Source organism: Paroedura picta, chromosome 6 (genome assembly GCF_049243985.1).
Source record: "Paroedura picta isolate Pp20150507F chromosome 6, Ppicta_v3.0, whole genome shotgun sequence".
Lineage (NCBI taxonomy): Eukaryota > Metazoa > Chordata > Lepidosauria > Squamata > Gekkonidae > Paroedura > Paroedura picta.
This window is the reverse complement of record NC_135374.1, coordinates 60,093,286-60,107,596: the sequence shown is the minus strand read 5'-3', so window position 1 is coordinate 60,107,596 and position 14,311 is coordinate 60,093,286. Positions and strand designations below refer to the sequence as shown.

The 14,311-nt window shown below is 40.9% G+C and overlaps 1 protein-coding gene across 6 annotated transcripts in view; it reads left to right on the top strand.

The window, feature by feature from the left end:
• The window catches only part of HLCS (holocarboxylase synthetase), a 130,454-nt gene extending 116,688 nt beyond the window's left edge, over positions 1–13,766 (top strand). For all 6 annotated transcript variants that reach the window (XM_077342675.1, XM_077342674.1, XM_077342671.1 and 3 more), the window contains 3 exons: positions 6,533–6,647; positions 9,351–9,564; positions 12,781–13,766. In XM_077342675.1, the coding sequence (XP_077198790.1) occupies positions 6,533–6,647; positions 9,351–9,564; positions 12,781–12,952 (501 nt within the window). In that variant the 3' untranslated portion in view covers positions 12,953–13,766. The remainder of the gene's footprint in view (positions 1–6,532; positions 6,648–9,350; positions 9,565–12,780) is intronic.
• Positions 13,767–14,311: the final 545 nt, after the last annotated feature.

Genomic DNA, 14,311 nt, shown 5'->3' with positions numbered 1-14,311 from the left:
GGAACGGGCTTTGAAGCTAATATTGTTGTTGTTATGTGCGAAGTCGTGTCCGACCCATCGCGACCCCATGGACAATGATCCTCCAGGCCTTCCTGTCCTCTACCATTCCCCGGAGTCCATTTAAGTTTACACCTACTGCTTCAGTGACTCCATCCAGCCACCTCATTCTCTGTCGTCCCTTTCTTCTTTTGCCCTCGATCGCTCCCAGCATTAGGCTCTTCTCCAGGGAGGCCTTCCTTCTCATGAGGTGGCCAAAGTATTTGAGTTTCATCTTCAGGATCTGGCCTTCTAAAGAGCAGTCAGGGCTGATCTCCTCTAGGACTGACTGGTTTGTTCGCCTTGCAGTCCAAGGGACTCGCAAGAGTCTTCTCCAGCACCAGAGTTCAAAAGCCTGAATTCTTTGACGCTCGGCCTTCCTTATGGTCCAACTTTCGCAGCCATACATTGCAACTGGGAATACCATAGCCTTGACTAAACGCACTTTTGTTCGCAGGGTGATGTCTCTGCTTTTTAGAATGCTGTCTAGATTTGCCATAGCTTTCCTCCCCAGGAGCAAGCGTCTTTTAATTTCTTTGCTGCAGTCCCCATCTGCAGTGATCTTGGAGCCCAGGAAAATAAAATCTGTCACTATCTCCATTTCTTCCCCATCTATTTGCCATGAATTGAGAGGGCCGGATGCCATGATCTTTGTTTTCTTGATGTTGAGTTTCAAGCCAACTTTTGCACTCTCCTCCTTCACCCGCATCAACAGGCTCTTTAGTTCCTCTTCACTTTCTGCCATTAGAGTGGTATCATCTGCATATCTGAGGTTGTTGATATTTCTCCCTGCAATCTTGATCCCAATTTGTGACTCCTCTAATCCCGCATTTCTCATGATGTGCTCTGCATACAAGTTAAATAGGCAAGGCGACAGTATATAGCCTTGCCGAACTCCTTTCTCAATTTTGAACCAGTCAGTGATTCCATGTTCAGTTCTCACTGTTGCTTCTTGACCTGCATATAAATTCCTCAAGAGACAAATAAGATGCTCTGGTATTCCCATCTCTTTAAGAACTTGCCACAATTTGTTGTGCTCCACACAATCAAAGGCTTTAGCATAGTCAATGAAGCAGAAGTAGACGTTCTTCTGGTACTCCCTAGCTTTCTCCATGATCCAGCGTATGTTGGCAATTTGATCTCTAGTTCCTCTGCCTCTTCGAAATCCTGCCTGTACTTCTGGAAGTTCTCGGTCCACATATTGCTGGAGCCTAGCTTGTAGGATTTTGAGCATAACTTTGCTAGCATGAGAAATTAGTGCAATGGTGCGGTAGTTTGAACATTCTTTGGCATTGCCCTTCTTTGGGATTGGAATGTAAACTGACCTTTTCCAATCCTGTGGCCATTGTTGAGTTTTCCAAATTTGCTGGCATATTGAGTGTAGCACTTTTACTGCATCGTCTTTTAAGATTTTGAATAGTTCAACTGGAATGCTGTCACCACCACTAGCTTTATTGTTGCTCAGACTTCCTAAGGCCCATTTGACTTCACATTCCAGGATGTCTGGCTCCAGGTCAGTAATTACCCCACTGTGGTCATCAGGGATGTTAAGCTCGCTCTTGTATAGTTGTTCTGTATACTTTTGCCACCTTTGTTTAATCTCTTCTGCTTCTGTGAGGTCCCTACCATTTTGGTCCCTTATCATACCCAACTTTGCATGAAACGTTCTCTTCATATCTCCAATTTTCTTGAAAAGATCTCTGGTCCTCCCCATTCTATTGTTTTCTTCTATTTGTTTGCACTGTTCATTTAAGAAGGCATTCTTATCTCTTCTAGCTTTTCTCTGGAATTCTGCATTCAATTGGGTGTATCTTTCTCTTTCTCCCTTGCCTTTCACTTCCCTTCTCTCCTTAGCTATTTGTAAAGCTTCCTCAGACAGCCATTTTGATTTCTTGCATTTCTTTTTCTTTGGGATGGTTTTAGTTGCTACCTCTTGTACAATGTTGCGAACCTCAGTCCATAGTTCTTCAGGCACTCTGTCTATCAGATCTAATTCCTTAAATCTGTTTGTCACCTCTACTGTGTATTCATTGGGGATATGATTTAGTTCATACCTGAGTGGCCTAGTGCTTTTCCCTACTTTCTTCAATTTAAGCCTAAATTTTGCAACAAGAAGCTCATGATCTGAACCACAATCAGCTCCTGGTCTTGTTTTTATTGACTGGATAGAACTTTTCCATCTTTGGCTGCAGAGCACATAGTCAATCTGATTTCTGTGTTGACCGTCTGGTGATGTCCATGTGTAGAGTCGTCTCTTGGGTTGTTGGAAAAGAGTGTTTGCTATGACCATTGTATTCTCTTGACAAAATTCTACCAGCCTGTGCCCTGCTTCATTTTGTACTCCAAGGCCAAACTTGCCTGTTATCCTGGTTATCTTTTGGCTTCCTACTTTAGCATTCCAATCCCCCATGATGATAAGCACATCATTTTTTGGCATTGCTTCTAGAAGGTGGTGTAGGGCTTCATAGAACTGATCAACTTCATCCTCTTCAGCAGCAGTGGTTGGGGCATAGACCTGGATCACTGTGATGTTGAATGGTTTGCCTTGGATTCGAACTGAGATCATTCTGTCATTTTGGAGATTGTATCCCAAGACTGCTTTTCCTACTCTCTTATTGATTATGAAGGCTACTCCATTTCTTCTGTGAGATTCTTGTCCACAGTAGTATACCTGATGGTCATCTGAATTAAATTCACCCATTCCTGTCCATTTTAGTTCACTGATTCCTAAAATGTCGATGTTCAGTCTTGTCATTTCTTGTTTGACCACGTCCAGCTTACCTTGATTCATGGATCTGACGTTCCAGGTTCCTATGGAATAAAAATCTTTACAGCATCGGACTGTCTTTTCGCCACCAGTTACTTCCACAACTGAGCGTCCTTTCGGCTTTGGCCCAGTCGCTTCATTCATTCTGGCGCTACTCGTACTAGCCGTCTGCTCATCCCCAGTAGCATATTGGACACCTTCCGACCTGAGGGGCTCATCTTCCAGCGTCATATCGTTATGCCTATTGGAACTGTCCATAGAGTTTTCATGGCAAAGATACTGGAGTGGTTTGCCATTTCCTTCTCCAGTGGATCACCTTTTGTCAGAGCTCTCAGCTATGACCTGTCCGTCTTGGGTGGCCCTGCACGGTATAGCTCATAGCTTCACTGAACTACGCAAGCCCCCTTGCCACAACAAGGCAGCGATCCTTGAAGGGGGGAAGCTAATATATGTTTGTTAAAAAAAAAAAAATTGATCCTGTCTTTTTAATATGGTTTTTAATAATTGTGTAATAATTTCCTATGGGGTCTTTCTATTATATGTTTGCATTTTTATGGATTTCTCCTGATGAAACATGGTGAAATGTGTAGCAGCTTCATAAAATGAATCCATTATTTATCACCTGGCATTTTTTCCTTTGTTTTGTGACACATCTTTATTCCAGCAAGATTAACATTACTTCTGCTTCAATATGTTTGTTTGTTTATATATCTATACTGACCTTCCTAGCAGCTCAGGGCGGTGTATAACAGCAATAAGAACAGCAATAAACACATTAACTTTTAAGAAACATTAATACAACTATAAAACATTAAATAATAACCATCTCATTTAAAGCATTAACCCATCTCAGTGCCTCCAGGTGTAGCCTGGCTATAGCAATTGTCATGGGGGGGGGGGCTTCCCCATTTAATTTATGAATTACATTAAATATTCATTTAATATTAGGTTTCATTCTCCTATTTTCAATAAAACCTTGCCGATCAGAATCTATATATGAAGAAATTATTCTGTTTAACCTTTTTAGTAATTGTGAAGACCAGATATTAAGATCATTATTAAGCAAATAAAATTCTCTAAGAATCTAAATAAGTATTATTCCTCCCTGGTTTGGGTATATTAGTTACTTTGGCTTTCCCTCCAGAAAATCAGGTTCTTTTGTGAATTTCTGATCTTATTAATAACTGTGATTTTTAAAATTTATCTGTAAATGTCTTATACATTTCTGCAATAAATACATCGGGGCTGGGGGCTTTATTAGTATTAAGACTATACTGAAGTAACAATTTCTTCAATCATAAAAGGAATTCAATACCTGTATGTCTAATTTTATATTGTTAAGAAATTTATGAATTGCAGCATTGTTAGGTTCTCCAAAAGCAGATAACTCTTCATAGTAAAGGTAAAGGTATCCCGTGTGCAAGCACCAAGTCATGTCTGACCCTTGGGGTCACACCCTCTAGCGTTTTCTTGGCAGACTCAGTACAGGGTTGTTTGCCATTCCCTTCCCCAGTCATTACTGTTTTACCCCCCAGCAAGCTGGATACTCATTTTACCGACTTCGGAAGGATGTAAGGCTGAGTCAACCTTGAGCCGGCTGGGATCGAACTCCCAACCTCATGGTCAGAGCTTCAGACAGAATGTCAGCTGCCTTACCACCTTGCGCCACAAGAGGCTCTAACTCTTCCCAATACTACTTAAATATAGCTAAGATAGCTTTTACTGTAGTAAATACATTGCTATTTACTGCATCTGAAGTAACCGAATTCTTTTTTCTCCTTTCAGAGTAGCCCATCTAATAACTTTGATAGTTTGTTACTAAATTCCTAACTCCTCTGACTGATATTATTAATCAAACATTCAAATTTATAGGACCAGTTCAATTCTGAGAGCTCGAGTTGAACATTTCTTGAGTTCTCATAGCCTCATCGTGACTGTCAGTGACTTGAATTTAATATACGCCTCTTCTTGACGTACTGCTATTTCTATTATTCTACGTCATTTTTATCCTACCCTCCTCAGTGGATATCAAAGTGGCATACAAGTTTAACTCTCCTTTGCCCATTTATAAATAAAATGAGCCTACAATTTATATTTATATTTTATATTTTATATTTTATATTTTATATTTTATATTTTATATTTTATATTTTATATTTTATATTTTATATTTTATATTTTATATTTTATATTTTATATTTTATATTTTATATTTTATATTTTATATTTTATATTTTATATTTTATATTTTATATTTTATATTTTATATTTTATATTTTATATTTTATATTTTATATTTTATATTTTATATTTTATATTATTTATTTACCTGCTGCTATCAGGCCATCTCACAGTGGGTTACATAATAAAAACCCCACATAACATACATACTATTATAATCCCCCTTCTGGGAGCTCAGTCCACCAGGTTGGGCCAGGACATGACTAGTCAAAGAACACCCTTGCCACTGTCTGAAAATTTGAAGTCTGATGGCTTATTCTGTCTAGTGCATAATGCTGTCTTATAGGGAAGCAACGTATGTTCATTTCTATCTTTTACTTACAGAATTGTTTACCCTCTATCTAGAAACACCATTAAGAGCCTCTTGTGGCACAGAGTGGTAAGGCAGTAGTCATGCAGTCTGAAAGCTTTGCCCATGAGGCTTGGAGTTCGATCCCAGCAGCCGGCTCAGGGTCCTTCCGAGGTCGGTAAAATGAGTACCCAGCTTGCTGGGGGGTAAACAGTAATGACTGGGGAAGGCACTGGCAAACCACCCCGTATTGAGTCTGCCATGAAAACGCTACAGGGTGTCACCCCAAGGGTCAGACATGACTCGGTGCTTGCACAGGGGGATACCTTTACCTTTTACCTTAGAAACACTATTATCAGGTTCTCATTATATTATTTGTATTTGACATACATTTTAGTCCTGGATTTTCCTAGTGTAGTTCAAAAGTTTCTTTAGTGCCTTCAGTATCAAGTAGTACTTTTGACTGTGCTTCATAATTTTTGTTTTTATGTGAGAGTGTAGAATGACTTGCACCTTCATATTTGATTCTAGGACTTCCTTACATTCCCATATTTAGAAGAACCATTTTATTTGTGACTAGTAATCAAGCCCGCTGTAATAATAATACAGCGGGCGCTAGGCAAGGGAGCCCCTGGCAGTTGTGCGCAGTGCGGCTGGCGGGGGCTCCCTTGGCCGCCAGCAAGGGAGGAACCGAGCCGCGCAGAGCACGGCTCGCAGTTGCTCCCTTGTCGTCAGGGCGGGAATCGGCCAGGCCAATGGTCTGTCCGGAGGAAGGGGCCAATCAGCACCCTTCCTCATCCTGGACAGAGCCCGCCCTAACTCCTCCCACTAAGCCCTTACGGCTTTATTAAGTCCGCGGCGCCTGTGGCGCCGCGGGCTGTGTTAAGATATGTTTAAATTCAAATTGAGCTGTTGTGACTTTAAGTATTGTAACTTTTATATTTCATCAACCACTTTGTGCATACTTGTTTAGAAAATTGAAATTAAAAAATATGTTTGTGACATACATTTACCCTTATTAGTTTTTTTTAAAAAACAACAACCTTGAGAGACAATGAAGCTGTAAAATGTTCACTAATATCTGTTCTACATTATTAGATATAATGTGAAAGTATTTGGCAAACAATGAGCTTTGCACTGTTAGAGACTTTTTAAATGCAATATTATATGACTACCAACAGGCACATTTGTTTCCCTAGGATATTGACCTGCGGGTAAAATGGCCAAATGATATCTACTACAGTGATCTTATGAAGATCGGTGGAGTTTTAATAAATTCCACGCTAATAGGAACTACATTCCACATACTTATTGGTAAGAACATAAATTATGTCAAATATTCTTGTCCTTTCTCTGGTTTGAAGCCATTTTTGCATTTTGTAATTCCAGTAGTCATTTTAGTCAGTTTCAGAAAAAATAAACATGACTTGAATGGTGGTATCTTGTATAATAATAGTTTATTTCCGCATAAGCTTTTGGCAGTCTGAATTTACTTCATCATCTGCATGATGTGCGCATTCATTTGGCATGGACATGCTTATCCTGAGCTTCACACAGAATAGCACGTGAAGGGGAATTATTACAAAGAGGGACCAGTTGTAAATCTTTCAACAGAGAATACCTGATTAGAAGAAATGCAGTTGTGACAAAGAGAGATCAGAAGGCCCAGTTTCTCATAGCGTATGTATGTGCACATTGCATATTACACAGGTAAAACAAACTACAATCCCAGTGAGTGCCACTGGGCTGGGAGTGCGGGTCAATAAATATAATAAATAAATAAATAAATAATAAAATAATCTAGTTAACACATGTAAAAATATGAGGATTCTCAGGATTAGTTGTATTAAGTCAGAACTGCCTTGTTGCTATGTGATAGGGTTAGTATTGAACATCAGGAGGAGGAGGAGGAGAAGGTAGTGGTGGTAGTGGTTATTATATGTCTCTTTTCTCTAACCGAAGTATTCTCAAAGTGGCTTACATTCACCTTCCCTGTCCTCTTCCCCTTGTGAGGTAGCTGAGAGAGCCCTAATATTACTGCTTGGTCAGAACAGCTTCATCAGTGCTGTGGGGAACCCAAAGTCACCCAGCTGGGGGGGAGTGGGGAATCAAACCTGGCTCTCCAGATTAGAAGTCTCTGCTCCTAACCACTACACCAAGTAATTAATTCTAATATGGCTCTTCACTAATTTGCTCCTTGGATTCTGTTGTTGAAGTTCTTGTGTAGAAGAATATTAAGTTTTAGATTAGCAACAATTAGCTAATTGCTAATTCCCCTTCTTTATATTGACTGGTACATTCTCAAGTTCATTTATATATGTTTTAGCTATTGCTGGCTCTAAAAAGGTTGGAGGGAAATGGACACGGCAGGCTACAGAAAAGATAGGGGAATTCTTTGGCTCCTATTCTGGGCCTGGCTAAATTTGCAACACCATAGAGGAGCAGGAAAATGGAGCCTGCATTGGAGGGGGAAAGAACATGTTGCATCAAATGACCTGGGGAGAAGAAAGACCCTGCCAAGCAGCTGAACCTGAGAATCAACTGTTTGGTGTGGTCTTTACATATTTTTCCTGCAAACATCGCTAAAGCTGCAGAAAGCCCTCTCTCTGCAGTCTCAGAAGTGTCTGGGAGGGAGCTCCCCTCAGTTTCAGAAGGGTCTACAGGGGAAACATTTAAACATTCTTTAAACACTTTCCCCACAGACCCCTCTGATGCTGTGGGGAGCCTTCTCTCTGCAACCACAGAAGGATCTGCAGGGAAAAAAGACCCTGCCAAGCAGCTGATCTTGAGGAATCTTACTATTTGCACAGTAAAACAAAGTATAAGCAATGCGTCCCCCACAGACTAGAGTTGGTCACAACCAGGCCTAAATGCCCCCAGCCAAAGCAGGCACTGCTCAGCTGTGGGAGCGTGCAGGTGGGGACAGTGGGCACAAGGTATGGCGTCCTCCAGGGCAGTGGTCCCCATCCCCCATTCCGGAGACCAGTGCTGGTCCGCAGATCAGTTGGTACCGGTCCGCAACTCCTCCTCGGCCTCCTTCCTGGCTGCTGCCTTGAGGGCTGCCCTGCCACTCTGCCGCCGGCTTACCTTTGGTGCTCTCTGTCGGCTGCCATGGTTGGGGCTCCCCCTCGGCGTGGCACTGCGCAGCTGCTGCTGGCAGCGTCCCCCAGCAGACGGTGGGAAAGCAAGTGGAGCACGGACTCAGGCGGTGGCGACGTCCCTCGGCAAAAGACTACCCCCACGTCCAAGCCTCAGTAAAATAGTCAAGCGTTGACCAGTCCCCGGTGATAAAAAGGTTGGGTACCACTGCTCCAGGGTACTGCTTTCACACAGAAAAAACAGCATTGGAGTACACTACACCTTGCGCCTGCTCCCAGCAACCACTGCTTTAAGAGATGGGTCATTGGCAATACTGCTTGCCTTTTTTATAGTAGTGGATATGGATAAATGGTGGCAGTGTGTGAATGTTTGACTCCCCAACCCCATTATCTTTGTGTAGGTCTCAGTGAAGAATGATTATTAATGGCACTGGCTTAGCCTGTTTGATAGTGTCTCTATGAATGAGAAAGAGAACCTGGGATATGAAATTATCATGCTCAGTGTATATATTTTAAAAGAGGCATTAAGGGTAGTGAAATATAACTCCCTGATGAAACTGTAACCCTGAACCCAAGGAATATAAATTGTAGGGGGTGAGAGGTACTCTGTGTAAATGACAAGTGTTGTCACACAAACTTATTCCAAAAAGGCTTGTCTGTTTTTGAAAGATTTAAACTGGCGTTTTCATAGAAAAAAGAACAACTGCTGTCATAAATACAAACAGAGCATATTGGTCTATAGATCAATTTTATTATACAAGAAGATTCTGTTACCTTTCATTATGCTGAAAAACAGATCTCTTCTGGAACTCTGTATTTTTCACAGATGTGTAGATGAACAGGTCTGACTGTGATAAGAAGTTTTTGCAGATAGCTGGAGTGTTTCATGTTCTTCCTTTGACTAGTGTTTCTTCCCCAGGTTGTGGATTTAATGTGAATAATGGAAATCCTACCATCTGTATCAATGATCTCATTATGGAACACAATAAAACAGAGAATACAAAATTAAAGCCTTTAAGTGTTGACTGCCTGATTGCGAGAAGTGTAACAGTGCTGGAAAGACTGATCAACACTTTTCAAGAGAAAGGACCTAATGGGGTTCTTCCCCTGTACTATAAATACTGGGTACACAGGTGGGTAAATATGTCTGTTTAATATTCTAAGCTATTCTAAATTGCTTCATAAAAACTGAAATGAATCTACCATTGAAGGATGTCACAACAGTATCTTAGCAGCCTAATTTTCGATATTTATCAATACTATTTGTTCATGCTTAGGTATGCTTAATATAATCTTACAGATGTATGCATTAAAATCAGTTGGAATGTTTGCTGTTGAGTTGTTTTATAAAGCTAGATATCAACCTACTATCTTGAGCTGAAACGCTGAAAGAGTATGTTTTAATTATTAAGTTTTTAAAAATACTGCAGTCAAACATAGGGGTGTGCATTCAGGTGTACCCAGACTGAAAATATACCTGGAAAACATCTTATGGGAATTTTTATGGTATCTTTCAGCTTCCAGAATGCATTCAGGTCTTCTTGGAAAAACTGGGCCGGGGGGGGGGGGGGAATCCTGCAAAAATCCTGGATACATTCAGGAATCACCAAAACAGCAGAGAGACTGAAACAGATCAGTCCTGCCTTTCAGCTATTTGTCAGACTTCTACTGCAGTCCCTTTTTAGTTTAGGGACTGCAGAAGACAGCCCACATATCAGCTGTGCCAAGTAAACAGACTGTTCTGACCCGCTCAATTTGGGACTCATTTCTCAACAAGGCCGCAGGAAAAGCCAGCCCCAGAAACTGCTCTGTCACAAAGAACAATCTGCTTTCTGAGGCCAGCGTCTACTGCAGTGCAGTTTAAATTATGCTGCAATAGAAGCCATCCTAGATAGGATCTGCATGGGGGGGGGGGGGGGTACCTCTGCAGCACACAGATCCTGGGGCCAGTGGGGAGAGTTCTCCCTGCTGGATCAGTTGCTTGGCTAGCTCTTATGGGCAGTATCGTTTAAAGGGACTGCCTAAAAGAACTTCAGCTGAACTACCACTCAGCTTTGCAACTGCTTTTTTTCTTTCTCTCCATTTTTCAGTTAGGATCTGTTTGACCTGAAAAATTTGGGAAATAATCTACCATATTGGGATATGGGTTTTGGGGGTAAATTCTGAAATTTCTTCACATCCCATAGTCCCGAACTGGAAAATACCAGGGGGGAAATTGCACATCCTTTTCAAACAAATTAAGGTTTGCGGGCAAATGTTGTCCCCATCTTCAAGAAAGGGGAGAAGGAGGATCCGGGTAATTATCGACCCGTCAGCTTGACATCTGTAGCTGGCAAAATTTTGGAACAAATAATCAAACACTCGGTCCTTGAGCAGCTGGAACTGAGAGATGTGATTTCTAAGACTCAACATGGGTTTTGCAAGTCATGTCAGACCAACCTTCTCTTTTTTCGAGAAAGTGACTACCTTGCTGACTCAGGGGAATGCTGTGGACATAGTTTATCTGGATTTCAGTACAGCTTTTGATAAGGTTCCACATGATATTCTTGTACACAAGTTGGTAAAATGTGGTATGGATCCTAATTCTGTCAGGTGGATCAATAGTTGGCAAATTGTACCCAGAGGGTACTTGTTAATGGTTCAGCATCTTCTTGGAAAAGAGTGACAAGTGGCATACCCCAAGGATCTGTCCTGGGGCCTGTGTTGTTCGACATATTTATAAATGATTTGGATGAGGGATTAGAAGGGATACTTATTAAATTTGCAGATGATACTAAACTGGGAGGGGTAGCAAACACAACTGAAAACAGCAACAGAATACAGGATGATCTTGATAGGCTCGAGGAGTGGGCTAAACTGAATAAAATGTTCAATAGGGACAAATGTAAAGTTCTGCATTTAGGTAAGAAAAACCAAATGCACCAATATAAGATGGGGGATACTTGTCTTAGCAGTAGCATGTGCGAAAAGGATCTAGGAGTCTTAGTAGACCATACATTGAACGTGAGTCAGCAGTGTGACTCAGTGGCTAAAAAGGCAAATGGGATTTGGGGCTGTATCAAACAGAGTATCGTGTCCAGATCACGGGAGGTGATGGTACCACTTCACTCTGCTCTGGTTCGGCCTCACTTGGAGTACTGTGTTCAGTTTTGGGCACCCCAATTGAAGAGGGATGTTGACAAACTGGAACATGTCCAGAGGAGGGCGACAAAGATGGTGAGGGGGTTGAAGACCAAGACATATGAAGAAAGGTTGGGGGAGCTTGGTCTATTTAGCCTAGAGAAGAGACGACTGAGAGGGGATCTGATAACCATCTTCAAGTATTTTAAAGGGTGCCATATGGAGGATGGAGCAGATTTGTTCTCTCTTGCCCCAGAGGGACAGACCAGAATGAATGGAATGAAATTAATTCAAAAGAAATTCCATCTTAACATCCGGAAGAAGTTCCTGGCAGTTAGAGCTGTTTCTCAGTGGAACAGGCTTCCTTGGGAGGTGGAGGGTTCTCTATCTTTGGAAATTTTTAAACAGAGACTAGATAGCCATCTGATGGAGAGGCTGATTCTGTGGAGGCAAAGGGTTAGCAGGTTACAGTAGATGAACGATTGGGATGTGAGTGTCTTGCATAGTGCAGGGGGTTGGACTAGATGACCCATGAGGTTCCTTCCAACTCGATTATTCTATGATTCTAAGGTATGAAAGGTGTAGAAAAATAGAAGGTCCTAGTAGAACTGGTTATCAAGTTCGTTTGTTAAATTAGCTCTACTGTGTGTAACCTACTTTGAATATACATGTGGCTTTTGACTGACCGCTATTGGAAATAAGATGCTGAATCAGATGGATTATTGGTCTAATCTAGCAAGAGTATTCCTACTAGGGTTGTGCGTTTCGGTGTGATTTGGCTGCTTCGGCGATCACTGAAGCCTGAGGCGGCCAGCACCACAGCGCGAAGAAGGGTGGCAGTAGCATGCCAGCTGCTGGCCCTCCACACTGTGGCACTGGCTGCCTCGGGCTTCAGTGATCGCCGAGGCAGCCGAACTGAAGCGCAAAACCCTCATTTCTTTTATACATGGTAGATTACCTGAGTTTCATAGAAAATATCAAAGGCATTATCTGATGTGATGCACAAGATTCTTGGGGTAGTGACATGCCCTTACCTATGTCACCTGCTGAAATAGTGGTAGATGATTGTTTCTTGGTAAAATGTTTAAAATGTGACTGCTTTGCTGTAAACCCAGATAATTGGGATAATCAGATATTGTTAAAAAATGGAGATGGGTAGGTTACAACTACTATAACTTGGGACTTAATAGTGCTCAGTTTATTGAGTAATTCTTGCTTTTAATTTGCAGTGGTAAGCAAGTCCGTCTGAAAAATGATTCTGGACCACTTGCCTGGATCATTGGAGTAGATGATTCTGGATTCCTCCAGGTTCAAGAGGAAGGCAAAGATGTGGTGACTGTGCACCCAGATGGCAATTCTTTTGATATGTTGAGAAATCTTATAATTCCAAAACATCAATAGCCTTTGGAGATGGCAACAGCAGGTCTCTTTAAGAAAACTGTTTTATGCTTCCTAGTTAGGGCTGGAGCTAAGCTGGAGATAATATATCAAATTGAAATTTGCTAAAGCTGAAGAAGCATTGTGTACCAAACTTGAATTTTTCAACATTTAATTCTTCTGGGTTTCTCTTGGCTTGGAGGAGGAAAGGTTCATTATATTATTCTATTTCCTCCCATCATTCGTGGGTAAGAAGAGCCTTATGTTCAGCATAAAAATTCTGGCTTCTAGTCACTTAACTAAACTTTGTAACAGGAAATTTTGCATTACCTTGTTACTGCAGACTTTTTCCACTTTACATCTTTAAAACAAATACTCCTATTACTTTTGTTTGTATGCATACTTAGGGATAATATACTTTGCAATATAATGTTTATAATATTAAAGTCTAAGCTTCGCTTAGCAATGCCTCAGTGAGGTATAGTTTTTGTTGTGGGTAAATCAGTATATAAGAGGTAAACAAAACAATGCTTATTTACATTTTTAATTCACTTTTAGGCATGCCACATGGTTTCTCTGTCAAACAACTGACTTTAAAAGCCTCTGCACATGTTGTGCTGGAACAGAGCCAAAGCTTCCACAAGACTGGTTTTCTGCATGTCCAAAATCATTAGAAAACAATAGTTTTGAAAGTTGGCCCTGACATTACTTAATAGCCTTTCATTTACTTTAGAAGTTGGTTTCAGTTTTACAGTGTCATTTTGAATCCTGGGATTTTCGCAAACAATTGTGCCTACAAGCAAGATCTATCTGTAAATAAATTTGAGCTATTAACCTATCTTAATACTAGTAGAATCTTTTTTCTCAAGGCTGTTTTTTGCCTTATCAATTTAACATTCCTTAATACTGCATGCTATTTCATTAGACAGCGTTTTGCCTAATAATATACAGGTATACAATTAGATCCTCTGAATTCTACTGAAAATCAAGTGGAACATTCGCCTTCTTTCTGTGTTTTCTTAAGATCTCTCACAAGTGAATGTGTTTCCAGACTTTGTTGCCTAAGCTACTGAAATTCAAACTTGCAGCCCAATCAGCTAAAAGTAGTCTGGAACTGATTCCTATAGGTTAAGGGATTGGAGATAACATAGCTTCTTATTTACCATTGGTTCAATCAGATTCCTGTAATTTCCTGCTAAGAAAACACCCCAGATGCCTTATAACCAAGACTGGAGTTGAAGCTTAAAAGTTTACTTCACAAAGAATCACAAATAGAAATAGATTGGCTCACATACAAATCTGTGAAGCATTTGAGAAAGCAGACATTGGTCTATAATGGTAGATTAGCATGATCCCCACATTTTGGAGGGTGAATAGTTTCTT